The sequence below is a fragment of the Macaca nemestrina genome, chromosome 4, assembly GCF_043159975.1.
Source record: "Macaca nemestrina isolate mMacNem1 chromosome 4, mMacNem.hap1, whole genome shotgun sequence".
Taxonomy (NCBI): domain Eukaryota; kingdom Metazoa; phylum Chordata; class Mammalia; order Primates; family Cercopithecidae; genus Macaca; species Macaca nemestrina.
In genome coordinates, this window is record NC_092128.1 from 2,064,901 (window position 1) to 2,092,391 (window position 27,491).

The 27,491-nt window shown below is 45.2% G+C and overlaps 1 protein-coding gene and 1 long non-coding RNA gene across 3 annotated transcripts in view; both read right to left on the reverse strand.

Moving 5' to 3' along the window:
• Nucleotides 1-1,379: 1,379 nt before the first annotated feature.
• The window catches only part of LOC105475009 (ubiquitin protein ligase E3C), a 140,560-nt gene continuing 114,448 nt past the window's right edge, over nt 1,380-27,491 (reverse strand). For both annotated transcript variants that reach the window (XM_071094173.1, XM_071094174.1), the window contains 5 exons: nt 23,705-23,917; nt 17,240-17,428; nt 17,072-17,138; nt 14,636-14,766; nt 1,380-3,165 (listed from right to left, as the gene is read on the reverse strand). In XM_071094173.1, coding sequence (XP_070950274.1) covers nt 2,995-3,165; nt 14,636-14,766; nt 17,072-17,138; nt 17,240-17,428; nt 23,705-23,917 — 771 coding nt within the window. In that variant the 3' untranslated portion in view covers nt 1,380-2,994. The remainder of the gene's footprint in view (nt 3,166-14,635; nt 14,767-17,071; nt 17,139-17,239; nt 17,429-23,704; nt 23,918-27,491) is intronic.
• On the reverse strand, nt 9,177-14,627 carry LOC139362669 (uncharacterized). The gene is made up of 2 exons (XR_011621808.1): nt 11,944-14,627; nt 9,177-11,641 (listed from the first exon to the last, which is right to left on the reverse strand). It is a non-coding gene; the product is annotated as an uncharacterized lncRNA (long non-coding RNA).

Below are 27,491 nucleotides of genomic sequence, written 5' to 3' on the forward strand. Positions count from 1 at the left end.
TACAGCAACATTTTCATCATTAAGACCTTGGTCAAAACTATTCTAACCTTGTAAGCTGTTAGAGCTTCTGAAGATGCGATGTTTGCAACCTATGATGCCAGTCACCTAGGGAGACAAAGTCAAACATGGTTCTACTGTGTTCACAGTATGTTAAAGTCAAAAGCCTGTCTGCAATGCCCATCACATCTCCAGAATGCTCCCGTGAAACCTAAGCCTCGAGACTGTCCCTGTTCCACAGATCAGTCAGCCGAGGCACAAAGCACTCAGCCTCAAGAACTTACCCGCAGAATTTTCTGCAAGCAGAGACCTTTGTGTGGTCAGTGCCTTTTCCCACCTGGACATGCTGGTCACCAGTCTCTTCAGGTCACCAACTTTGGCCACCATCCAAGCACCAGGAACCCCCCCCACCCCGGGTTGATCCCAGCATGCCGCAGTGTGGCACTCGCAGCCCGTGTTTGGGAAGTCTAGGTCATCTCTCATTAGAAAAACCTCCAGGTGAACCTGCTGTTCTGTGAGGGATGCACAGGGTGGCTGCGACACTTCCTAGACTGTCCTGCTAGCTGTGATGCTTGCGGCGAATCTGAACGAGCTGAGCATGCTCTGAATTTCTATTTGAGTTAACTGGATGCCTTTAGCTGTTTATTTTTCTTTAAAGTATGAGAAAGCTGACGCATTCAATTATTTCAGATTCACCACTCACCTCCTCAGGAAGTTCCTGGAAGGAGTCATTAACCCTACCACTGCCTTTCCCGTGCTCCCAGTTCCACCACTGGAGGCCTGCCTGTCAACGGCACGGATGCACAGAGTGTAGACTGCAGGCTCACGATGGGGTGGGACAGTACCTGGGTTCGCACACTCCGCAAAAGCACACACCATCGTGCAAACCACTGCAATTGATAAAGCTGCCTTAACGAGCTCAGGATACCAAAACCAAGATCTCTCTGCAGATACCACCTCATGAGAAGTCTCTCAATAACCCCAAGGCAACATTTAGGTTTGTGTACAAAATTACCAGAAAGCAGAAAGTAGGACAGAACCTAGAAAAGCGCAAACAAAACAAAAAACAAAGAAACTTCCTCCAGAAATTTTTCAAGAACTAATGCCAGACCCAATGGGAGACTCGGGAAGGCAACACCCGTGGCTGGTTGGATAGGAGCACACCGGCTGCCGGCCTGGGAGCCACGCTCAGCCCAGCCCCGATGACAGGCACTGCTCCCGAGGACCTCTGATTCTCAGGGAGTGTCGGCCATCTCACTATACTCCATTAGCTGGAGACATGCAAGCACCTGTGATAAAACTAGTACCATTCGGAAGCTGTGGCTTTACAAAAGCAGAGGGGCACTAATCACAACGATCTGGGGTAGGACTCCAACACAGTCTTGGGAAAAAAAAACATTTAATGTAAATGTTTAGCCATTAGAACATACAAATAAATAAATAAGCTCAGAATAGCTGAGGAAAAAAACCACAAATAAGTGAATTGTCAATTTCTCTTCAGTCTCAGATATGCTATTTCCAAAATACTGATAATAAAATATACAAATTAACTAATAAGATATAGAACATTCAACATAAAACAACCTAAAATAAAAAAGACCAACCCTAATTATTTTATTTCTGTATATCAAGACTACGAATAGCATTTAAATGCTTAATTTATTATTCAAATTAAGAAATTACACATTTTGTTTTGATCATGTTCATTGTCTTAAAAGTGTCATTCAGCTTTCCCACATTTAAAAGTATATTGCTAATTATGGTCAATTAACTATGACAGCCCACAGAGCCTCCAGTGACAGTAAAACACTAGACAGAAGAGATGAATGAGGATTTAAATCCCCTCCCCCAGCATCAGCAAAGGGTCACTCTGCTCCCACAGCTGACGCTTTGAAACGTTTCTGTTTGTTGAGACTAAAACCACCCAGCAACAAGTCAGGTCCTGATAAAGTGCCTACTGCAAGAACTACTGACACTCCCCTTCCCTGGATCTGCACCAGGGACTGTCCCGTCTTCGAGTCAGAGCAGCACCAGGAAGCAGAGGGTGCTGAGCACGGCCAGTCACCCCCAAATATCCAGGAAGACAAGTGGGCGCAGCCCAGGGGCAAGGAGGGCGAGCGGATGATGGAGAGACCGGCACGGCTAGCATCGGGACAAAGATGCAGCTGCCACTTTGGTTCAAACGACTTTAACGACACCCCAGTGTCTGTCCTCCCCCCAAGTAACTGGGTATAGTGGGTGACAGATGTTGCAGGAGCTGGGCAGACCCTCCTCTTCCACCTCCCCTGAAAGCTCTCCAGGCACAAAGTGGAGATAGAAATAGGACAATGAATGAAGTCCCCACCTCACATCCACAGACAGTATCTCCAAACCATCATGAGGCAGGCCATGGTATACTGAAAACAAGCATGCTAGTCCCATGTGGGGAAATGGCTTAAAAAGCACAAATAAAATATTACCATCGTCATCTCTTTTCCAAACCTAACCACTCTGGGAAAGGCAGCAGAAAAAAATGCCTTCAGTTTTAATAATGAGGCTTGTAAACAATCCAACATGAGCAGCAGCGGCCCCGTGGCGTCTCAGCCTCAGACCCTGTGTCTCTGCCGCCCGCGCGGCCTTGTGTGAACCTGGAGCGGCCCTGCCCGCTCAGGAGGGCTCTGATCTCAACGGCAAAGCCAAAGCTCCATCTTTGGTTAATTTCGCTGAGACGCCACTAGTCTAGAACCTGTGCTCTTCCTGGCAATGTTACTAAAGTAGCCACATGGCACATAACGTGTTATTTTAAGTTATTTGAAAAGCAATGTCCCTCTAAATAAGTGACCACATCGTAATAAAAATCATTTAAAAAAGGAAGAGAGGGAGGAATGGCAGAATGAAAGGAGGAGCTTGGGAGAGCCTCAGGCGTGCAGTTTGAGTATCCTCGTGGGTCTGGGGAGCGCTGCTGACGAAGGAAGCACTGGTTCTCTGCAGGGGTCGGATCCCAGCATCAGCTTCAGCTCAGCTCAGCTCAAAGCCAGCAGCACATTCAATAGCATAGAGAAGTTTACTTCGCAAAAGTGTCTCGTCATAGAACTCAGGGAGCTTCAGCAGGTTCATGCAGGTGCTGGCTGTGGGGAGCCGCTCAAGGTCAGAGCCTCCGTTGTGAATACAAAATGCGGGATACAACTCCTGAAAAACAGCATGTGTACAAGATGTCACTGTAACAAGCATGGTATTACATAAGTTTTAATACAAAGCACACAAAATGTGCCAACTCAAATCAGTAAAAAGTTACCGCTGCAGTCACATTTTCCTGAAACCACATTTGCTTTGTTGTTGTTTTTTTTGAGACTGAGTCTTGCTCTTGTTGCCCATACTGCAGTGCAGTGGCGCCATCTCGGCTCACAGCAACCTCTGCCTCCCGGGTTCAAGCAATTCTCCTGCCTCAGCCTCCCAGGTAGCTGGGATTAGAGGCGCCCGCCACCATGCCTAGCTAATTTTTGTATTTTTAGTAGACATGGGGTTTCACCACATTGGCCAGGTTGGTCTCGAACTCCTGACCTCATGATCCACCTACCTTCACCTCCCAAAGTGTTGGGATTACAGGCGTGAGCCACCATGCCCGGCCCACATTTGCTTTTTAAAAAAATTACGTTGATGGCTTAATTCTAAATTATATAAAAAACTGTGCACTGTGCTTCAGGCATAAAAAGGGATAAATAACATTCCAGGCCAGGCGCATAGCTCACACCTGCAGTCCCAGCACTGTGGGAGGCCTAGCTAGGGGATGGCTTGAGCTTAGGAGTTCGAGACCAGCCTGGGCAACATAACAAGACCTCATTTCAACTAAAAACAAAAAATCAAAACAATTAGCCAGGTGTGGTGAGTGGTGTGCCCCTATATTCCCAGCTACTTGGGAGGCTGAGGTGAAAAGATCTCTCGAGTCCAGGAGGTCGAGATTACTGAGGTATGATCACACCACGGCACTCCAGCCTGGGCAATGCACAGCGAGACCCTGTCTATAAAAGGATCAAGATTTATTCTATCTTTCCTGTACAAGCTATTCCTCGGGTTAACCAAATAACTGGTGAGAAGAAACAAAGCTGTTTTTAAATAGAAAATTCCAGCTAATACATGATACAATTATGTAATTAGAACATGGCTGTTTTAGAAGCACATTAAACAATGGATCTAGGCAGTGATAAGTGACCACTAAAATCAAGAGGAATTTTGACACGGAGATTGATTCCAGCATTGTGGGGAGATGACTCACGAGAAGTGGATCTCTACGATGATTAAGGGAATGGGAAGCATACGACATTATCTATGTGATATTATTGCCAAAAAAAGAAAAACTCAAATTTAGAATCTGATGAGACCTCTATCGGTTTTCAAGAGATACAAAGAAGCAACGTAGTGCAACCCAGTTCCCCTATTATTTTTATTTATTTATTTTTTTGAGACGGAGTCTCGCTCTGTCGCCTAGGCTGGAGTGCAGTGGTGCAATTTCGGCTCACTGCAAGCTCTGCCTCCCGGGTTCACGCCATTCTTCTGCCTTAGCCTCCCGAGTAGCTGGGACTACAAGTGCCTGCCACCACGCCCGGCTAATTTTTTGTATTTTTAGTAGAGATGGGGTTTCACCGTGTCAGCCAGGATGGTCTCAATCTCCTGACCTCATGATCCGACCACCTCAGCCTCCCAAAGTGCTGGGATTACAGGCGTGAGCCACCGCACCGGGCCCCAGTTCCAGTTCCCCTATTAATTAAATTACAAGGCAAAATTGAGGGAGGTGGGCCAAATGCATGATGAAATGCATGATGGCTTGCTTGTGCCAGAATTTAAATAATTGTTAACCAAAAAAGCAAGATGATCGGGAAATCTGAACATTGTTTCAGACGTTCGTGACGCTCTGGTGTCTAAGGTGCAGTGTGAAAATTCTCACCCTGTCTCACAGACGCCCAGCTCCCATTCCCATGGGCAACCAACGCTTCAGCGTCTCAAATGCTCCCAGAGATTTAATGCATGTACGAGAAAACGTTCTCCCTCCTCTAGTTTTAAAATTGAGGCAGTGAGCACATTAGACACACTATTCCGTGCCTTGCTTTTCTCATCTGATAATGTGTCTCGGTCATCTTCCCTATCAATGGTGAGGCTGCATGGTGTTCCATGGACGTGTGTGGCACGATGTGCTGGTGGGCAATTTTCTCAGCTTCTTACAAAAAATGATGCAATGAATATGTACTTAGTTTGCACAACTGTGCAAACGTATCTGTAGGCAAAAATTCTGTTAGGGATTGCTGAACACAGACTTAATGCATGAGACCTAGAGGAATGTCGGTCCTCTGATGGCCACAGAGAACCAATGACTCCACCTTCCTCTTATACACAAACATCATTAGCTACTTGCCTCAAATTGGAGACACGTGATTTACGTGTTCTCTTCCAACCGCAAGACAATAAGGCACAGACTGCCCTCAGTCTGCTCACGGTCCCAGCCTGTGCAGATTTAGTATCTGGCACGGATTTCAGAGACTTAACTAGGTCAGCCCTTCACTGCACATGTGTACACGAAAGTCTTGAGAGGTGGGCCTGGCAACAGGAGCAGGAGCTTCACCCATGTCCACAACTCCTGGGACTGCACTCTAAGAAATGGTTAGAGGCGCACGTGATAACTGATGCACAAGAGGTTCACAGCATGGCAGTGAAGAAGAGCTGTCAACAACTAAAGAACAGGAAGTAGGCCGGGCGCGGTGGCTCAAGCCTGTAATCCCAGCACTTTGGGAGGCCGAGATGGGCGGATCACGAGGTCAGGAGATCGAGACCATCCTGGCTAACACGGTGAAACCCCGTCTCTACTAAAAAAATACAAAAAACTAGCCGGGCGAGGTGGCGGGCGCCTGTAGTCCCAGCTGCTCGGGAGCCTGAGGCAGGAGAATGGCGTAAACCCGGGAGGCGGAGCTTGCAGTGAGCTGAGATCCGGCCACTGCAGTCCAGCCTGGGCAACAGAGCAAGACTCCGTCTCAAAAAAAAAAAAAAAAAAAAAAAAAAAAAAAAAAAAAAAAAAAAGAACAGGAAGTAAACCGGTAAACTCACATGATGGGACACCACAAAGTCCATTAAAAATATTTCAAAGAACACGAGGAAAAATGATCCTGACGTAATGTTGAGTAAAAAGGTAGCCTATAAAACTGAACACAGAATACAGCTAAAATTATATTGAAAAATTACATGACCAGGAGCAGTGGTTCATGACTGTAATCACAGCACTTTGGGAGGCCGAAACGGGTGGATCACCTGAGGTCAGGATTTCCGAGACCAGCCTGACCAACGTGGCGAAACCCCATCTCTACTAAAAATACAAAATTAGCCGGCTGTGGTGGTGCAGGCCTGTAAAATCCCAGCTACTTGAGAGGCTGAGGCAGGAGGCAGAGGTTGCAGGCTGCAGTGAGCCGAGATCACGCATTGCAAGCCAGTCTGGGCAATAAGAGTGAACTCTGTCTTAACAATATATATATGTGTGTGTGTGGGTGTAACAGGCCAAGTATGTTGGCTCACATCTGTAATACCAGGGGTGTGTCTGTGTGTGTGTAACAGGCCAAGCATGTTGGCTCACACCTGTAATACCGGTGCTTTGGGAGGCTGAGGTGGGAGATCACTCAAGGCCAGGAGTTTGAGACAGCCTGCGTAACAGAGCAAGATCCTACCTCTACCAAAAACAGAAAAAATTATGCATATATACATTAACACACACTCATGTATGTAGATAAAAACGTGTACTAATAAAAGGAAACATAAAAAAAAAATAATGGTTAGAATGGGAGAAAATATAGATTTCTTATACTTGATCACAATTTCCAATTTTCTATAATGAAAACATTACTTTTATTGGAAGGTTAACAAAAATCCAACAATATAAAAAAATGTGCTTTCTGTGCCAACAGCGCTCCCACAAACCTGGTGAATGTTCCTGAAACCTGCTACACTTTTTTCTTCTTTTAGTAGGAGTCTTGCTCTCTCAAAGCTGGCGTACAAGGGCACAATCTCGGCTCACTGCAAACTCTGCCTCCCAGGTTCCAGTAAATCTCTTGCCTCAACCTCCCGAGTAGCTGGGACTATAGGTGCCCATCATCATGCCTAGCTAATTTTTGTATTTTTAGTAGAGATGGAGTTTCGCCATGTTGGCTAGGCTGGTCAAAAATTCCTGATCTCAGGTGATCCGCCTGCCTCAGCCTCCCATACCCGGCCCCCGTTCGACTTTCTGTAAGTGTGGCAACCCCACAAAGCGCCACGGTACAAAAGGGCATGGATTCTCTGTATGCCCGGGGAAAGTGGCGTTAGGACAGGAAGCAGAGCGGCTACGGTGGGCAGACTAAGCTGATTTTCTGGGAAAAGACTAGAACTGTGAAGAAGCTTGTGCTGAGGCTTGAGGGCGTTGAGCATAGGTGCAGATCTAAGAGAATGCTGGCTATAAGGAGATGGGAGCATTCTGAACTGGGAGGAGAGAAGAGGAGGAAGGGCCAAGAGATCCAGCTCTAAGTGTCATCTTTTGTTTTATTATGAAGACAATACAATCTTATGTTCAAAAATAAAAAAATTAAAAATTAAAAAAATAGAAAAGGTAATTACCTCCTAACAACTGTAGTCGAACATGAATAAAACTAGAGCAATGTCCCATTCTGCAGGAACCTTTGGAAGCACTGAAGCTGTCACAAAGAACGACAGGCACCCAACTGGCCACACCCGCATTTCGGTTGGATTTTGTTTCAATTATGTGTTGAGGTTAGCATATAATTTATGTTAACGGTAAAACTAGTAAGAGCACAGCCCACAAAATGCTATGAAGAGGGCAGGCGTGGTGGCACATGCCTGTACTCAGCACTTTGGGAGGCTGAGGTGGGTAGACCACCGGAGGTCAGGAGTTCAAGACCAGCCTGGCCAACATAGTGAAATCCTGCCTCTACTAAAAACACAAAACAATTAGCTGGGGGTGGTGGTAGGTGCCTGTAATCCCCGCTACTCGGGAGGATGCGGCAAGAGAATTACTTGAACCCAGGTGGAGGCTGCAGTGAGCCGAGATCACACCACTGTACTCCAGCCTGGGCAACAAGAGCGAAACTCTATCTCAAAAAAAAAAAAAAAGCTATGAAGAGACTGACATGATTCTTATTACCGATCTTTGTAGGTCTCTCTACTGTTAAATATAAACGTCATTAAAAATATATATGTGGCATATAATATGTGCTAAAATCCATTGTCTTTTTTTTCTAATTACAGTTTATTTGCTACTTTAAATCTCTCATAAAAATGTTAGAACGAGAACCAAAGGAGAACTAGAAAGAACATTTATCACACTTATTATTCAGCATTCTGAGTGTGTGAGGGCAATAATTCTCACAAATGCTTGAATATACTAAAACGGAAGCATCGCATTTTTGAAACAGAAAAGGATCTCTGAATGAGGGGGTCAGTGATGCTGGCAAAGTCACTGCATAAATGAAAAGCTTAAAATATATTTTGCAATTAAATGCCACATTTAGTGTTTCTTTCACAAGGCTAATTGAATTTCCTACTTGGAGTCTTAAAAGTAAAAAAATGAAGTTCGTCACTGAAATCTGAGTCAAGGGCACCATTTTGTGCATAATTAAATACAGTACAACGGGAATTTGCATTAATTCAGAGTGAGAAAAATCATCCATTTATTATGTGGCCTGATGGTAACTTAACAATTTTCTACAGCACTTTAATGATTTTTTGTCTGTAACAATCACATTTATTAAACATATTAAACTTTAATTAGCTTTAGCAGATGTTATTCTTCTCCAATAATCTGGCACTAAGGAGTTTCATAACTTTAAAATTATGCCTGCCTGCCTTTGCTATTTATAGTACTTCAACTGAAAGACATTTTCTTCCTTTAAGTCTACATTAATTATGGCAGCCCTGGCAAATCCAGGCATACTAAGCTAACCGGAAAGCCTAAATATTAAGATGATTTTTCCAAACTGGATGTCTAACATATAACAACTTCAAAAACACTTATCATGGAAAAATCAATTAAATTTCACATATGTTAGAACACTGAGAACAATAAAATAATAGGAAGACTGTCTCATGGATGCTCAAGAAGTGTTTTCCAGGTGTAACTCCATTACAATTGTGCGGGGTCATGACTGGGGCAGGGGATTTTCCCTTTTAGTCTATTTGGGATTTTTTTTTTTTTTTTTTTTTTTGAGTTTTGCTCTTGTTGCCCAGGCTGGAGTGCAATGACGCAATCTTGGTTCACTGCAACCTCCGCCTCCCGGGTTCAAGCAATTCTCCTGCCTCAGCCTCCCGAGTAGCTGGGACTACAGGCATGCACCACCATGCCTGGCTAAGTTGTTTTTTGTATTTAGTAGAGACGGGGTTTCACCATGTTGGTCAGGCTCGTCTCAAACTCCTGACCTCAGGTGATCCACCTGCCTTGGCCTCCCAAAGTGCTGGGATTACAGGCGTGAGCCACTGCGCCAGGCCAGTCTATTTGGGATTTTAAAAGCTAATGTAAATCCCTCTACTTCTGTTCCCCTAAACCTACGACGCTCATGCAGCTGAAGTGGCCATGCACAAACCCGGAGGCATCACGGAGGTGGAGAAGGCTTTTGCACTTCTAGGCACACGTTATTGCTGGCTCTTTAGTTGGCTGTCAGAATGTCTAGAACCTACGTCTGGTAGGACTTCTAATTTTTATTGCTACTCACATGATTAGCATTATCTCATTAGCCAGGAGCTGACAAAAATCTCTGCGTCTTCCAGTGTTTTGATGGGAGCAGGTCCTCCAAACTTCCTTTTATGAAATTAGATGAGATGCATAATTTTCTTATCTCTAGCTTTGGAACAAACTAGTTTTGAAACAAAGATACTAGAAGGCTTGTCTATCATAATAAATGTTAATATAATTACCAAATGGTATTAACACCTTTACTGATAAAACGTCGTCTGCATGCCTCACCTGCAGTCCTCCTGCTCTTTAGACCCCAGCACAGCAAGCCCTCTAGACTCCACCACCAGCACAGGACATGCCCAGTTTTCACTGTGCTTGAGAGATTTTCGTATCTGGTCACTTGGGTCGCGCTTCCAACTCTGAAGGAGACCCATCTATTTCTTTACACACGAACCAGGACGTGCCACTAAACGTTCTGGGTCACTCCGTTTAGGTGTGCCGCTTGTAGGCGGCAGCGTTTTCCTAGCCCTGTCTCAAAGTCTTTTTCTTTTAATACGTGAGTTTCTCCGCACTCACTGTTGGAACACTCAGGCTTCTCTCATTTTATGTTCTCTATTTTATGATTCTGAATGTTACTTCCTACTCCAACCCCTGTATCTGGTCAACAGAGTTGTTGGTTCTGTTTGTCTTGTTTTGCATGGTTATTTTTTTCTCTCCAACAATTTAGAAGATTATCATTTCTACTGATATCACTGAGTAATGGTATTTACTAACACGTTTAAGTTTATACATCTTTATTATTCATTACTTCCAGAACGTAACGGTGTCGATGATTGACCTCCTATTTGAAACAAACTGCACTTAGGCCTCACTTCTTCCCACCTCTCTACTGGGTCCCAGCTCCAGTTCTGAGGGCACTTACTGAGATGCTGTGTTAGTTTATAGTCAATTTTTAAGAATAGCTTAATTGAGGTGTACTTGGCATACTATAAGATTATCCGTTTAAATGTACAATCCAATGATTTTAGCAAATTTACAGAGTTCCACAGCGACCCCCACAATCCGGTTTTGGGTCACTCCACTTCTCCGAAGCTCCTGCTGCCACCTCCAGTCCTGTGCAGCCCCCGACCCGCTCTGTGTCTGTAAATGTGCCTTTCAGGCCGGCCGCGGTGGCTGACGCCTGTAATTCCAGCACTTTGGGAGGCCAAGGCGGGCAGATCACAAGGTCAGGAGATCAAGACCATCCTGGCTAACACAGTGAAACCCCGTGTCTACTAAAAATACAAAAAAAAAAAATTAGCCGGGCGCTGTGGCGGGCGCCTGTAGTCCCAGCTGCTGAGGAGGCTGAGGCAGGAGAATGACGTGAACCCGGGAGGCGGAGCCTGCAGTGAGCTGAGATCGCGCCACTGCACTCCAGCCTGGGTGACAGAGACTCTATCTCAAAAAAAAAAAAAAAAAGTGCCTTTCAAAGGACAGTTTATCCACACAGAATTACGTATAATTAATACGTTGTTCTGTGTCTGCTTTGTTCACTTAGCACAGTGTTTTCAATATTCATACACAGTGCAGTAGATATCATTTATTGCTTTTAAATTCTGAATATCTCTTAATCTATAGAATTTACTAGCAGTTTGTGTACTGATTTCCAGTTTTTGGCCATTATGAAGACTTGCTCTGAACATTCATATACACACTGTGTAAACATACGCTGCCATCTGTACACTCACAGGAGTGGGGCTGCGACATCACACTGACGAACATTCTCAAGATAATGTGCCTGCACCCCTTGAAAATGGGGATACAGAAGAAAGGAAACTAAAGAGCATGCCAATTAAATGCAACGTGTGGTCCTGGATCGGATTCTACGAAGGGCGTGAAGGGACAACTGGCCTAACACCTGAAGAGCCGGTCACAAGGTGACTGCGGTGCTCCGCCCCCACTGAGTGTTGACTCAGGTCTGAGTGGGGCCTGAAAGTGTTCATTTTTTTTTTTTTTTTTTGAGACGGAGTCTCACGCTGTTGCCCAGGCTGGAGTGCAGTGGCGCGATCTCGGCTCACTGCAAGCTCCGCCTCCCGGGTTCCCGCCATTCTCCTGCCTCAGCCTCCTGAGTAGCTGGGACTACAGGCGCCCGACACCGCGCCCGGCTAATTTTTTTTTCTATTTTTAGTAGAGACGGGGTTTCACTGTGGTCTCGATCTCCTGACCTTGTGATCCGCCCGCCTCGGCCTCCCAAAGTGCTGGGATTACAGGCTTGAGCCACCGCGCCCAGCCTGAAAGTGTTCATTTTTAACATGTGCTCAAGTGATGCTGCAATTGCTGGTCCCAGGACCACACTCTACAGCCAGTGGATCCGACAAGTGCTGTGTCAGAGTCCAGTTTCCCAGGACCACACTCTACAGCCAGTGGATCCAACTAGTGCTGTGTGTCAGAGTCCGGTTTCCCAGGACCACACTCTGCAGCCAGTGGATCTGGCAAGTGCTGTGTGTCAGAGTCCAGTGTCCCAGGACCACACTCTACAGCCAGTGGATCCGACAAGTGCTGTGTGTCAGAGTCCGGTTTCCCAGGACCACACTCTGCAGCCAGTGGATCCGGCAAGTGCTGTGTGTCAGAGTCCAGTTTCTGGACTTGTAATAATTTCATTGTGGCCATTTCAAAAATGTCTCTAGTCTTAGGAAGTACGCGCTGAAATATTTAGGGAAGACCTCATGTCTTCAACCTATTCTCAAATGACTCAGGAAAGAAATGCATGAAAAGAATGATAAAGTAAATGTAGCAAAACGTTAACAATTGGTCAGTGCGGGTTTAGAAGTTCCTGGTCAATTCTCACAACTTTTCTATACATTTAAAATAGTTTCAAAGTAAAAAGTTAAAGAATAACTTCACTCAGAAATATAATAAAATACTTGGGGGGCTGGGCATGATGGCTCATGCCTATAATCCCAGCACTGTGTAAGGCCAAGGCGGGTGGATCACTTGAGGTCAGGAGTTTGAGACCAGCCTAGCCAACATGGTGAAACCCCGTCTCTACTAAAAATACAAAAATTAGCCAGGCATGGTGGCGCACGCCTGTAATCACAGCTACTTAGGAGGCGGAGGCAGCAGAATTGCTTGAACCAGGGAGGGAGAGGTTGCAGTGAGCCGAGATTGTGCCATTGCCTTCTGCACTCCAGCCTGGGCGACAGAGTAAAATTCTGCCTCAAAAAACAAACAGGCCGGGCGTGGTGGCTCAAGCCTGTAATCCCAGAACTTTGGGAGGCCGAGACGGGCAGATCACGAGGTCAGGAGATCGAGACCATCCTGGCTAACACGGTGAAACCCCATCTCTACTAAAAAATACAAAAAACTAGCCGGGCGAGGTGGCGGGCGCCTGTAGTCCCAGCTACTCGGGAGGCTGAGGCAGGAGAATGGCGTGAACCCGGGAGGTGGAGCCTGCAGTGAGCTGAGATCCGGCCACTGCACTCCAGCCTGGGCGACAGAGCGAGACTCCGTCTCAAAAAACAAAACAAAACAAAACAAAACAAAACAAAACAAAAAAACAAAAAAAACAAAAACAAACGAACAAAACAACCATCAAAAAGCAAAAAAACAACATTACTTTCTTCCCCCCTGAGACGGGATCTTGCTACCACATTGCCCAGGTTGGTCTTAAACTCCTGGGCTCAACTAATCCTCCTACCTCAGCCTCAAGAGTAGCTGGGACTACGTAAGTGTGCAGGAAGTCTTTCTGATTGAAGGTTATTTGAAAGTGAATCCAGCTGGGCATGGTGTGGTGGTTCACACCTGTCATCCTAGCACCTTGGGGGGCTGAAGTGAGAGGACTGCTTGGGCCCAGGAGCTGGAGGCCAGCCTGGGGAATACAGTGAAACCTCTCTCTACAAAAAATCAAAATATTAGCCAGGCACAGTGGTATATGCCTGTAGTCCCAGCTACTTGGGAGGCTGAGGTGGGAATATGCTTGAATCTGGGTGGTTGAGGCTGCAGTGAGTGCAGTGATCACACCACTGCACTCCAGCCTGGGTGATACAGCAAGTGCCCATCTTAATTAAAAACAAAAGGAAAAAAGAAAGTGAATGCCTATTAAGTTTCATAAGCACAAGCTACATACAGTACTTACCTAATTATATATTATTCTATAATATATATCACTATATTTTTAAATGTTAATATGGCTTTATTTTAATTTACAATGAATACAGGAATTTACAATGAATACAGGAATTATGATTAGATGTTCCTGAGGCTTTTTTATTTTTTTTTTTTGGAGACAGGGTCTCACTCTGTCGCCCAGGCTGAAGTGCAGTGCAGTGGCGCAATCTCGGCTCACTGCAACCTCCACCTCCTGGGTTCAAGCAATTCTCGTGCCTCAGCCTCCCAAGTAACTGGGATTACAGGCGCACACCACCATGCCTGGGGCTCATTTTTCTGTATTTTTAGCAGAGACAAGGTTTCATCATGTTGGCCAGGCTGGTCTTGAACTCCTGATTTCAAATGATCCACCTGCCTGAGGCAATTTTAATTGCTAAAAATAAGCCAAATTACGTAAGATCAACATTAATTTCTAGAAGTGGTAAAATAAGGCTCGGTAGCATATACACTCCATCAACATCTCTAGGTTGTACCTGCTTCAGTTCAGTAGCAAAAAGCCCAAGATGTGTTACAGATTTATGAGACTGATTATTAATATTGCAAACAGTCCCTCCAAATGCATGGTTTGTTCACAGGCAATCATAACCACAAGGTACAACTATCATGTGAATAGGTTATTGTGAACAAACAAAAAAAGCAACCCCAAATAAAACTAGCACTGAAATATATACATCATAACGAGTACTTAATTAAAAATCTAGCTGAAGATAAAAACTGAAGTGTATGTAAAAGGACTTCGTTTAACCCTACTGAATCTTCTGCTGCCTTTCTTATGATGATGTGGTCTTTAAAGCAAATGTCATGAAAGTTGTGTACCTTAAACCCCAATAGAGGGGGTCGAGAGCAGCTTGTTACAAACTTCAGCAGTTTGCGCTTTTCTTCATCAGTGAACCCCTCCACAACTCTCCAGAAGACCTTAATAACAGGATGGTCTGCGGAATAGCCTCCTATGGCAAAACGAACACGTGGTTTACGAAATGCAAAGCACACCCACCCTTCAGGACCCACAGGGATTGGTCCAGACCCCCACGGATACTGAAGTCCACGGATTCTCAAGTCCCTTCTATAAAACGGCGTGGCATCTGTGTATCACCTGTGTACGTCCTTCTGTGCACTTCCATGATCTCTAGAGCACTTGTATAATCTAATCTAATGCAGAGGCTATGTAAATGGCTGTGACATATTTATTGTTTAGCACACATTCAGTGCAGACACAACCACTGCTTTTTCCTCAAATATTTTAAGTCTGCAATTGGTTGAAGCCATGGATGTGGAAAGAACCCACAGATATGAAGGACCGATTGTAAATGCAAAAGTGGAATTCTCTGACTCCCCTTGCCTCTGCCCCACCCACTGCCAATTATGTGGAGGTGATGGGCAAAGTACAAGAAGAGGAGCAACTTAAGGAGGGTCAAAGCAGGGCCAGGCACAGTGGCTCACACCTGTAATCCCAGCACTGTGGGAGGCCTGGGCTGTCGGATCACTTGAGGCTGGGAGCTCAAGAGCAGCCTGGCCAATGTGGTGAAATCGTCTCTACCAAAAGTACAAAAATTAGCTGGACGTCGTGGGGCACACCCGTCATCTCAGCTTCTCGGGACGCTGAGGTGGGAGAATCACTTGAACCCAGAAGGTGGAGGTTGCAGTGAGCTGAGATTGCATCACTGCACTCCAGCCTGGGTGACAGGGCGAGATTTGCCTTCAAAAAATAAAATAAAAAGCTAGAATAAGGATCACCCTGTAGCTATAAAGATGAATGCAGGCACCAAAAGCTACTGCAAATGAGCCTTATTTTGAAGAACTGTGCTAGCAGTTCAAAGCCACTGCTGAGCAGACTGTGGAGAATGGGTTTGCATGTGGCCACAGATCTGAAACGACGGACAATGGGTCCAGTACTAATACAGCTGGGTGTTTTCCCAGCATGATTTGGTGTCTAAATTAATTTTATCATTTTTCCTTCTGATAACTTATTATCATTCCAATATTAATACCATGGCTAACAACCAATCTCACCATATGATGAGATCACTATTCTAAAATGTAATGTCTGCCACTTACAGCTTTTAATCTAGTAAAGTGCTTCCTAAACCTAAAATAATTGCTATATATTGTTCCCTCATTGTTAATATACTACAGAAATAACACCAATAAAATATCTTAAGTGCATTAATTGGCACCACAATGAATAGACTATTTTAAACCTATTTACTGGCATAGCTGAGATTATTAAAGGTGTAAACCCTCAGTGCAGATGGGTAACGCAAACAACCAAAGACAATCTCTTGGCAAATGAAAGGTCAGATTGATTTCATTTCCTTAAACTTATGACCTGATCATGGGGACAATGTGACCTTAGGCATTACTTGCTTTTACATAAAGATTAGACTTCAAATTTAGGGCGATACAAACTAACTACAGATAAGAGATACATACACATGGATACACACAGGTATATGTAAGAATGATTTTTTGTAAATTTGTGCTTATTTGCTTACTGGCCATTTATCTAACTTCTTATGTTAAACATCTGTTTAATTGTTTTTGCTCATGTATGTATGTATGTATATATTTATTTATTTAGTTTCACTCCTGTCGCCCAGGCTGGAGTGCAGTGGCATGCTCTCAGCTCACTGCCCACGCTCAGAGCCCACGACCTGTTTCCCAGCTCAAGTGCTTCTCCTGCCTCAGCACCCCAAGTAGCTGGGACTACAGGTGTGCGCCACCACACCCAGCTAATTTTTGTATTTTTTTGTAGAGATGGGATTTCGCCACATTGCCCAGGCTGGTTTCAAACTCCTGAGGTCAAGTGATCCACCTGCCTCAGCTTCCCAAAGGCTGGGATTACAGGCGTGAGCCACTGCACTCAGCCATCTGGTTTTTGAACCATGTAAATTACCCATACAAAAGATTATAATAAAAATTACTTTGGCAAGGGCCAGGCATGGTAGCTCATGCTACCAGGAAACCATCCTGGCCAACATGGCGAAACCCTGTCTCTACTCAAAATACAAAAATTAGTTGGGCCTGGTGGCAGGTGCCTGTAATCCCAGCTATTTGGGAGGCTGACGCAGGAGAATTGCTTGAACTGGGGAGGCAAAGGTTTCAGTGAGCTGGGATTGCGCCACTGCACTCTAGCCTGGGAGACAAGAGTGAAACTCTGTCTGAAAAAAAAAAATAATAAAAAAATAAAAATTACTTTGGAAATATGATCACCTGCAACATTTTCAGAAACAATAACCAGTAATGATAACATACCTGAATAGTTTGTAAAGGATTTTAGGTCCTCTAGGCTTATGGGAACTTGTGCACCAGAAATTAATACCTAAGGAAAAAAGTTCAAATAACAATATTTGAGGTAAATTTTAGGAAAGGCTTTTCATTTCCTGTGACAAGCGTGTCCCAGAAAGTCAGCAGGTATGGTACCTGAATTTCTTGCTGATCAAACATTCGGAGCCACTCGAGGCTGACGACATTGGCAAGGCCCTGTCGGAAAGCCAGGCAGTGCTGGCGGATCTGCCTGTTGAGCCTGTAGTCCGCCACCAAGTGGATGTACGCAATCCGGTTGGCGCTGGTGACAGGGATGTCCTTCCCACCGAATTTTAGTTCAACTACCTGGAAATACAAAACATAAGGATCTCAAAATCCTCAAAGTATGATAATAAGTTGAAAAAAAAAAAAGAAACAAATGTTTTAAGGAAATAGGACTTGATGCTTTGTGAATGAGGATCTAAATACGAAACAGTACGTGAGTATGCATACCATCGTGCACAGATGCAAAAATGCACCTCTCCAAGAAGAGTCTCCAAAGCCCAGCACCTTATTCTGTCTTTAAGATCACTAACCATCCATGTTTCCTCCAAAACACTAGGGAATTGTGCAGCAATGTCACCATGGCAATTTTATTTAAACAAAAATGAGGAATCACGAAGGGCAAAGATATGAAGCAAACAATCACCGTAAGTCAGAAGAGAAAACGCGACTCATTCTGGAGGAAACGGAAAGGCTGTAGTAAAGTGATTACTCATTTTCATCCATATAAGCAGCACACACTTACCTGTGCTTCCACAATGCCATTACCATAAAGCACTTTAATTACGACGCAAAGGGTGGTGGTAACGATCAGTGATAATACATCAGCCAATTTCTTATGTATATAAACAGAGTGAGTAAGAACACTTTTTATTAGTACATGGCTACACTCACAGAATTTGCAGGTATAACGTGGGGCTCCCATAAGCACCATGAGAGTGCTCACGAGAAAAGCAACATAGCGGAAACACAGACCTGGATCTTACTGTCCCCCACTTGTATGACAGACAAGTCACTTTACACCTTGAAATTTTTGGCCATTAATAAAATGGTGATATTTGTCTGACTTGGAATTGCTGTGATTATGAGATTGAATGAATTAATAAATACAAAACAGTACATGAGCAAAATACTATAAGCATTTAATCATAATTTATAAAGAGTATATTTTAAATAAAAAAAATTTTAAAAAGTATTTATTAAGAAAACCAAAAAACAGGCTGGGTATAGTGGCTCACGCCTCTAATCCTAGCACTGTGGGAGGCTGAGGCAGGAGGATCCCTTAAGCCCAGGAGTTTGAGATAAAGCAAGACCCCCACCTACATTTTTTTTTTTTTTTTTTTTTTTGAGACGGAGTCTCGCTCTGCCACCCAGGCTGGAGTGCAGTGGCCGGATCTCAGCTCACTGCAGGCTCCGCCTCCCAGGTTCACGCAATTCTCCTGCCTCAGCCTCCCCAGCAGCTGGGACTACAGGCGCCCGCCACCTCGCCCGGCTAGTTTTTTTTGTATTTTTTAGTAGAGACGGGGTTTCACCGTGTCAGCCAGGATGGTCTCGATCTCCTGACCTCGTGATCCGCCCGCCTCGGCCTCCCAAAGTGCTGGGATTACAGGCTTGAGCCACCGCGCCCGGCCCCCACCTACATTTCTAAAACAAAACAAAACAAAACAAAACAAACAACAAAAACACCCCAACTGCATTCCTGGGGTTAGATGAGGACAGCCTATACTATGGACAAAGAAAATATAAAATAAGCCCAAAATAAATGAACAAAGACATTTCAACTTCCCTACCTTTCCATTCTTTTCTTTTCACAGCCTTCAGTTTCCTGGTAGCTTTAATATTCCTAGAGTAACAGACAAGACTGCTGCCTCTGGGCAATGGCACTGATGTCCCAGTCTCTTACCATTTACAGAAAGACTGTTTCACAAATCTGCTAGAGAGCCTGACTTAAGTCATCCTACAGCTGATAGTTACAGGAGAGTCATTTGCTGGTTCTCATTTTACATAGAATGTTCAAACTGAACTTGAACGTTCAACTTACCAGATCTGCTTCTTTTAATGTTTCACATTTTAAATGATGATTCAATTATTCTCACTAATTCACTTCCTAAGGTTTGGAACCATCAAGCCTAAGAATGGGCTTTCAATTCCATTGTCTTCATTCTGATTAAAGATTGTGTTCATTACCTTAATTCCTTTGCTTGTACTCAGCTGACAGTCCATCTGTTAACCAAGCCTCAGGAGGCTAGCTATTATATTTCAATATATAAAATACCACCCCTTCCTTTAAATGGATTAGAGGTAGGTAATAAATGATGATGTACTTGTATGATTTGGAAGACAAAGGACCAGTGAAGTTATCAGTTAAAGGAACTTCCAAGGCTCCCAATTACCTTGCCTGATCAGAAAAAACAGACATTTCTAGTAACTTTTTTTTTTTTTTTGAGACAAGGTCTCACTCTGTCAGAGCAATCTCGGCTCACTGCAACCTCCGCCACCTGGGTTCAAGCGATTCTTGTGCCTCAACCTCCCGAGTAGCTGGGATTACAGGCACACGTCACCACGCCCGGATCATTTTTTTGTATTTTTAGTAGAGACAGGGTTTCACCATGTTGGCCAGGCTGGTCTGACCTCCTGACCTCAAATGATCCACCTGCTTTGGCCTCCCAAAGTGTTGTGATTATAGCCGTGAGCCACTGCACCCGGCCCCTCTAATACATGGTTACACTACTTTTAATTTAAAATCTTCTCTCAGGCTAAGCCTAAACAACTATGTGTACTTAAAAATCATGTCACATAAGTGCTAAATTTCAGATCTGAGGGACATACTTAAAATTTCCTCTAGATCGGGCATGGTGGCTCACGCCTGTATAATCCCAGCACTTCGGGAGGCCGAGGCAGGTGGATCATGAGGTCAGGAGATCGAGACCATCCAGGTTAACACGGTGAAACCCCGTCTCTACTAAAAATACAAAAAATTAGCCGGGTGTGGTGGCGGGTGCCTGTAGTCCCAGCTACTCGGGAGGCTGAGGCAGGAGAATGGTGTGAACCTGGGAGGCGGAGCTTGCAGTGAGCCGAGATTGTGCCACTGCACTCCAGCCTGGGTGACAGAGCAAGACTCTGTCTCAAAAAAAAAAAAAAAAAAAAAAATTTTTCCTCTAAATACAAATATATTTAACTAGAGCAGTTCTCAGGACAGCAAGATACCAAGAGCTGTCCTCTCTGTTCCTCCAAAAGGTCTATTTTTTTTTTTTTTCCAGAGACAGAGTCTCGCTCTGTCGCCCAGGCTGGAGTGCAGTGGCCGGATCTCTGCTCACTGCAAGCTCCGCCTCCTGGGTTCACGCCATTCTCCTGCCTCAGCCTCCCGAGCAGCTGGGACTACAGGCGCCCGCCACCTCGCCTGGCTAGTTTTTTGTATTTTTTAGTAGAGACGGGGTTTCACCGGGTTAGCCAGGATGGTCTCGATCTCCTGACCTCGTGATCCGCCCGTCTCGACCTCCCAAAGTGCTGGGATTACAGGCTTGAGCCACCGCGCCCGGCCCCAAAAGGTCTATTTTCACTTGGAATCCATAAGGCCCCACAAGACACCACCGTACATGACCTACTTCCATTAGCTCATTTCATCCTCCGGCACTCACACCCGTCTGAGATGAGGAAGGGGTCTTGTGACTTCCTTAAGACTCACAGAAAAGCGGCCAAACCAGGACCTGAAGCAAGGTGTCGTGACTCAAGTCCAATCTTTTTTTACCTAACAGATGGTTATTTGTGGGTCCTTCTTACACTTAAACCCTTAGCATTTTCCGCTAGAAAGAGTTATATGCAAATCAGTCGTCTAAAATTTCATGGTCACTATTAAACAGATTAACAGCCAAATTGATTACACTGAGGAAAACAAATTTGAGAGAAGCACTATATTTTAAAAGGGATGATTAACATAACCTGCTGACACAATAAAGTATTTGCATATTTCAAGTCTTTAAATCATACTTTATAAACTTAAAAACTTATATGGAGGACTACCTATTTGTTTCTATAGAAATCCTTAAGATCTTCCTCTAAATTAGCTGCTTCACTAGTGAATTTCTTAATTTTTCTAATTAGGCTCTTTAGTATAATTATTCTCATACATTATCTATAATTTTTAACTCAGTGGGAATTTCTATGAATAATTGGACCATCTTAACTTCACACTTTTGCTTTTAACAGATTCCAGTATTATCGGCAGTGCTTTAATGGAATTCTTGCATATGCGACGTTTCACTATTACCATTTATTTCAGAAGGAAAAATGGGAAACGCTCACATTAGCAAAGGCCTCAGGCAGGTCACACAACACTCACCGTCCGGAGGCTTTTGTGCCACTTAGAAATCAGGCCACTAGGTGGCGCAAGGCCACAGCAGCAACATCACTGGGTGTCAGCACTTCCTGATGACAGTGAGAGCCCCCCAAATTATCTAAACTTTGCATTGTTGAAAATTCAGCTCTATGGTATGGAAAAATATGTAGAAACAAAAGCAACTAAATAAACTGTAACCAAATAAAATATGGCTCTTGGACAGAAAGGCAGCTTGCATCTGTAATCCCAGCACTTGGGGAGGCGGAGGCAGGAGGATCACTTGAGCCCAGGAGTTTGAGACCAGCCTGGACAACACAGGGAGACACCCATGTCTACAAAAAATACAAAAATTAGCCAGGAATGGTGGCTCACGCCTGTAATCCCAGCACTTTGGGAGGCTGAGGCAAGGAGGATCGCTTGAGCTCAGGAATTTGAGATCAACGTGGGTAACACAGGGCGACACTGTCTCTACAAAAAACACAAAAATGAGCCAGGTTTGGTGGTGCACGCCTGTAATCCCAGCTACTCAGGAGGCTGAGGGTGCAGTGAGCCGAGACGGCATCACTACACTCCTCCAGCCTGGGTGACAGAGTGAGACCCTGTCTCAAAACAATACAACAAAAAACCCCACACGCTAAAGTAGACAGAATAGTGTATGAGCTCCCAACCCCACACAGCCAGTTCATCAGGCATCACACCTCCCGGCCAGTCTCTGGCACTGATACCCCCACTTTCTGCCCCTGTTCTCACCACTCAGGGCCAGTATCCCTTATGTGAGTGAAATATTTGGGCCAGAAGTGTTTGGATTTGCATTTTTTCCCCCAAATTTTGGAATACTTGCATTATACTCATCAGTAAGAATCCTTAATCCAAAAACCTGAAATGGCCCAATGAGCATTTCCTTTGAGCTTCATGTCGGCACTCACAAAGTTTTGGATTTTGGAACATTCTGGATTTTCAGATTATGGATGCTCAGAGTGTATTTGAAGCAAATCCCAGATGTTACTAACTCACTAATAATTATTTTAGTATGCTGTACGTGGATGTTTATAACCACAATATTCTTAATAGCCCAAACATAGGAACAACGCAAATGTCCACCAACCAATAAAGACCTTGTGGTAGGTCCATATAATGGAATATCATCTGGAAAGAAAAGGAATGAAGTCCTGATCCATGCAACTACAACTGAAGGAAGACCATGTAAAAGACTCTGTCGGGTCAGGGGCGGTGGCTCGCACCTGTAATCCTAGCACTTTGGGAGGCCAAGACGGGCAGATCACCTGAGTTCGAGACCAGCCTGACCAATATGGAGAAACCCCGTCTCTACTAAAAACACAAAGTTAGCCGGGCGTGGTGGCGCATGCCTGTAGTCCCAGCTACTCAGGAGGCTGAGGCAGGAGAACCGCTTGAACCTGGGAGGTGGAGGTTGTGGTGAGCCGAGATCACGCCACTGCACTCCAGCCTGGGCAACAAGAGTGAAACTCCACCTCAAAAAAAAAAAAAGACTCCATTGATGTGAAGTGTCCACAGCAGGCCTATGCAGAGACACAGCAGACTGGTGGCTGCCTGTATGGGGTGGGGGAGCCTGCTAACGGGTGCACGGTTGCTCTATAGAGCAAGGAAAATGTGCTAACATTGGCTGGAGTGATGATGGCTGCCCAACTCTATGAATACACTAAAAACCACTGCATCATATACCAAAAAGGGCAAATTTTATGGTATGTGAGTTACATGTTGATAAAGCTGTTATTAAGAAAATCAGTTTGAATCTCTAATACAGACCTTTCTTTTTTCTTTTTTAAAAAGGACAGAAGTAACAAAAGTAACCAGACGGGTAATGAACACACACCCCAGACAGTGCTGGAGCAGCTGTGGTGGCTCTGAGTGGGTAAGGAGTGAGGACGAAGTAAGGGGTCCTGCCGGGAAGCTGCTGAATGGCCACCCCCAGCACCAGGAAGAGCCAGACAAGCAGCAAGCCTGGGCCGCAACCTCAAGAGGAGAGCTCTGCAGGAGGGGCTGCCGGGCAGGAACAGGCCTCAAGCGTGGGAGCAGGAACTGCGCTCAGCTCAGAGGCCAGGACTAAGGTGCTTCGGAGCTACATGCTTCGACGTCTAACTCACAGCCACGGTCATTCTAACTAAAATGTGCAGAAGGCAAACACTGTAACACACATGGACTTCCACACAAAAGGAGATGCTGCTACTTGCTCTAGAGGTGTGTGAATCCTCCTGACCCCTCACCTGCGCCTCTCCCAGGTCGTTGTTCACCACAGTGAAGTTCAACCCAAGCTCCTCCACATCGTCCTCGTAGCTCTTCAGGAAGAGCAAATTCTTATACACCTCAGGGTCCAGGGAGGCGAGGTGGTGAATGTCCACATCCGCACTGGTTCCAAGCAACTTGGAAAGGAAGAAGCCCGCAAAGGGCAGCTCCACCAGCATGTTCTCATAGAGAGCCTTCAAAAGAGAACAGTGACAACGTTAGCAACGAATATACAAGCCTTCTAAAAACAAAGAGCCATATGCTCAACTTGATATTAAACCCAACCCTAAGAGAGCAGGTATTTTCTCCTAGTACCGAAGGTGGAAGCTGATATTCAGTGGGCAAGTACCACGCTCCAGGCTCCCACAAAGGCATTCAATGCACGCATTCAGCATGCGGAGAACTCTGGAACAGACCACCTAGGGGCAAAATCGTGGAATTATGAAGAGCCAGATCCTTCCTGTGAAACAGAAGCCAACAAGTGCTTCTCCTCAAGAGAAGGATGGTGAATCCTTCAAGAACTGCAGGTTTGTTAAGTCTCCCGAGGTGGCTATGGCAAATGATCACACACTGTGAGACTGAAAACAACACGAGCTCATGGCCTCGCGGCTCCACGGGCCACAGGTCCAAGATCCAGGGGAGGAGACCTCACTGTGTCTCCAGCTCCTGGTGTCTCAGGGTAACCCTCGGTGGGCCTTGGTTGTGGCTCCCTCACCCTCTTTCCTGTCTCTTCTCACAGATGTCTTCCCTGTGTGCTCTCTGGGTCTGAATCTCTTCTTTCTCTTATCAAGACACCAGCAACTGGATTTCGGGACCCACTCTTACTTACTATGACCTCATCTTAACTTGAGGAGGATTAAGATGAGATGATCTCACCAAAACTTTGCAAAGACCCTATTTCCAAACAAGGCCATATTCACAGGACAGGGTATTAGGATTTGAGCACAGTTTTTGGGGTCCCAGTTCATAACCGCATATGCCACTCTGCCCTGCAGCACAAAAGCAGCCACAGACAATGTGTCAATGAGTGAGCGTGGCTATGTTCCAAATTTGGGTGTCATGTGATTTTCACATGTCAAGAAATATTACTGTTTTTTTTGTTTTGAAGATGGAGTCTTGCTCTGTCGCCCAGGCTGGAGTGCAGCCGCGCGATCAGCTCACTGCACCCTCCACCTCCCAGGTTAAAGCAATTCTCCTGCCTCAGCCTCCCGAGTAGCTGGGATTACAGGCACCCACCACCACGCCCAGCTAATTTCTGTGTTTTTAGTAGAGATGGGATTTTGCCACATTGGCCAGAATTGTCTCAAACTCCTGAGCTCAGGTGATCCGCCCACTTCGGCCTCCCAGAGTGCTGGGATTATAGGCATGAGCCACCACACTCAGCCAAAAGTTTTCTTTTCTTTTTTTTTTTGAGACGGAGTCTCGCTGTGTCACCCAGGCTGGAGTGCAGTGGCCCGATCTCGGCTCACTGCAAGCTCCGCCTCCCGGGTTTACGCCATTCTCCTGCCTCACCCTCCGAGTAGCTGGGACTACAGGCGCCCGCCACCACGCCCGGCTAGTTTTTTTTTGTATTTTTAGTAGAGACGGGGTTTCACCATGTTAGCCAGGATGGTCTCGATCTCCTGACTTCGTGATCCACCCGCCTCGGCCTCCCAAAGTACTGAGATTACAGGCTTGAGCCACCGCGCCCGGCCTCAAAAGTTTTCTAATAAAGACAACAGAGACAACAGTTACCATTTCTTGAGCACTTACTAGGTATGAGGTGCCAGACACTGTGCTAGGCATGCAGTTAGACATTAGTTATCTTGTTTCCATGTGGTCTATCTGGACAATTTTTTAATTTAAGGTAAAGGAATGGAAGTAAACAAGAAATCTCGATTTCCTCTACACAAGCCATTTGTGTTAGAATATATCTAGTCAGGCCGGGTGCGGTGGCTCACGTCTGTAATCCCAGCACTTTGGGAGGCCCAGGCGACTGGATCACCTGAGGTCAGGAGTTCCAGACCAACTGACATGGTGAAACCCCGTCTCTATTAAAAAAAAAAAAAAAAAAAAAATTAGCCAAGTGCAGTGGCACATGCCTGTAATCCCAGCTACTCGGGAGGCTGAGGCAGGAGAATCACTTGAACCCGGGAGGTGGAGGCTGCAGTGAGCCGAGATTGTGCCACTGCACTCCAGTCTGGGCAACAAGAGCAAAAACTCCGTATCAAAAAAAAAAAAAAAAAAAAAAAGAAAACATCCAGTCTTTAGAGAGATGTGTATTTACAGTGCTCCTATTTTCCCAGGTCGAACAGACGTGGTCTAATGACCCCCAGGGTGTGTGGAGAACAGGTGGCCTAGTTGTAGAGAAAGAAACCCTCTCCACAGAGGCGGTCACGGGCTTCCTACTGTCTGGAGGTGCAGCACGGGAATTTTTGCCTGAGAATGAGGGACGCCAGGAAGGACAGAGAGAGGGAAGGTGAAGGCTGGACTAACAACCCCACACCTTGCAAATGACTATTATGAGCTGTACCGCAGGAGATGCTGTGATAGACCCAGGCCCTCTTTATCCCACTGTTTTCAGATTTGAGTGCTTTCGTGCTACCCAGGCAATACCAAAATCAAAACAAAACTTTATGGGGTAGTCATTCATCCATGAGACAGTCAACTCAGAAGTCACCCTTCCAACCTAGAGGCCATCACCCAAACGTATCATGCCCTGTTAGATATGTTTTAGAGAGATCTGTGTGAATTAAAAACATGGGAGTAAGCAGCTTCCAAAGAGCCGGGACTGTGCTTCTGCAAGCTTCCAGCAAAGGAGAAACGTTCCAACTGTAAACCATTGCTCCTGTGGGGAGCGAGTCCTTTGCTTAGTCATAGCTTCCAGCCAGTTACCGTATTTAGTAATCTATTTCGTATGTGTAGTTCATAAAATGCGCATCCTTAAACAGGCACTCCAGAACTTACACACTCCAACAGGGCATGCTGAGACTCCCCTTAAGAGTCACATTTTAAGGACGTGTCCACTAATATGACTGGAGAAAACGAGAAAACAGCTGTTGAGGTTTTCCCAAAAGCAAACATCTAGAATGCCACTGGGTTTTTGTTTCAGAAAATGACAGACATTGTGAAGAATGTTTTTTTTTTTTTTTTTGAGATGGAGTCTCCCTCTGTTGCCCAGTCTGGAGTGCAGTAGCACGATCTTGGCTCACTGCAGCCTCTGCCTCCCGAGCTCAAGCGATTCTCCTGTCTCAGTTTCCTGAGTAGCTAGGACTACAGGTGTGCACCACCACGCCCAGCTAATTTTTGCATTTTCAGTAGAGATGGGGTTTCACCATATTGGCCAGGCTGGTCTCGAACTCCTGACTGAAGAATGTTTTTTTAAGGAGCCCAGTGCATGTCTGATAACTAGAGCCGGCATAATATCCCCTCCAAGAAGACTGCGGCTGGCCTCTGCCAGGTAAACCAAAGTATTATGTCCTTGTGTTTTTATTTCTGATTTGAGGACTAATGATTACCCAATTTTGAAAAGATGGCAAAAAAGGGTTTCTTAATGAGAGAATGAATAAAATGGCAACAGGCACATAGTCATCATCTGCTGACAATGTAAAGAAAGTTGTGTTGAAAAGGCACAGTTCGGCCGGGCGCGGTGGCTCAAGCCTGTAATCCCAGCACTTTGGGAGGCAGAGACGGGCGGATCACGAGGTCAGGAGTTCGAGACCATCCTGGCTAACACGGTGAAACCCCGTCTCTACTAAAAAATACAAAAAACTAGCCGGGCGAGGTGGC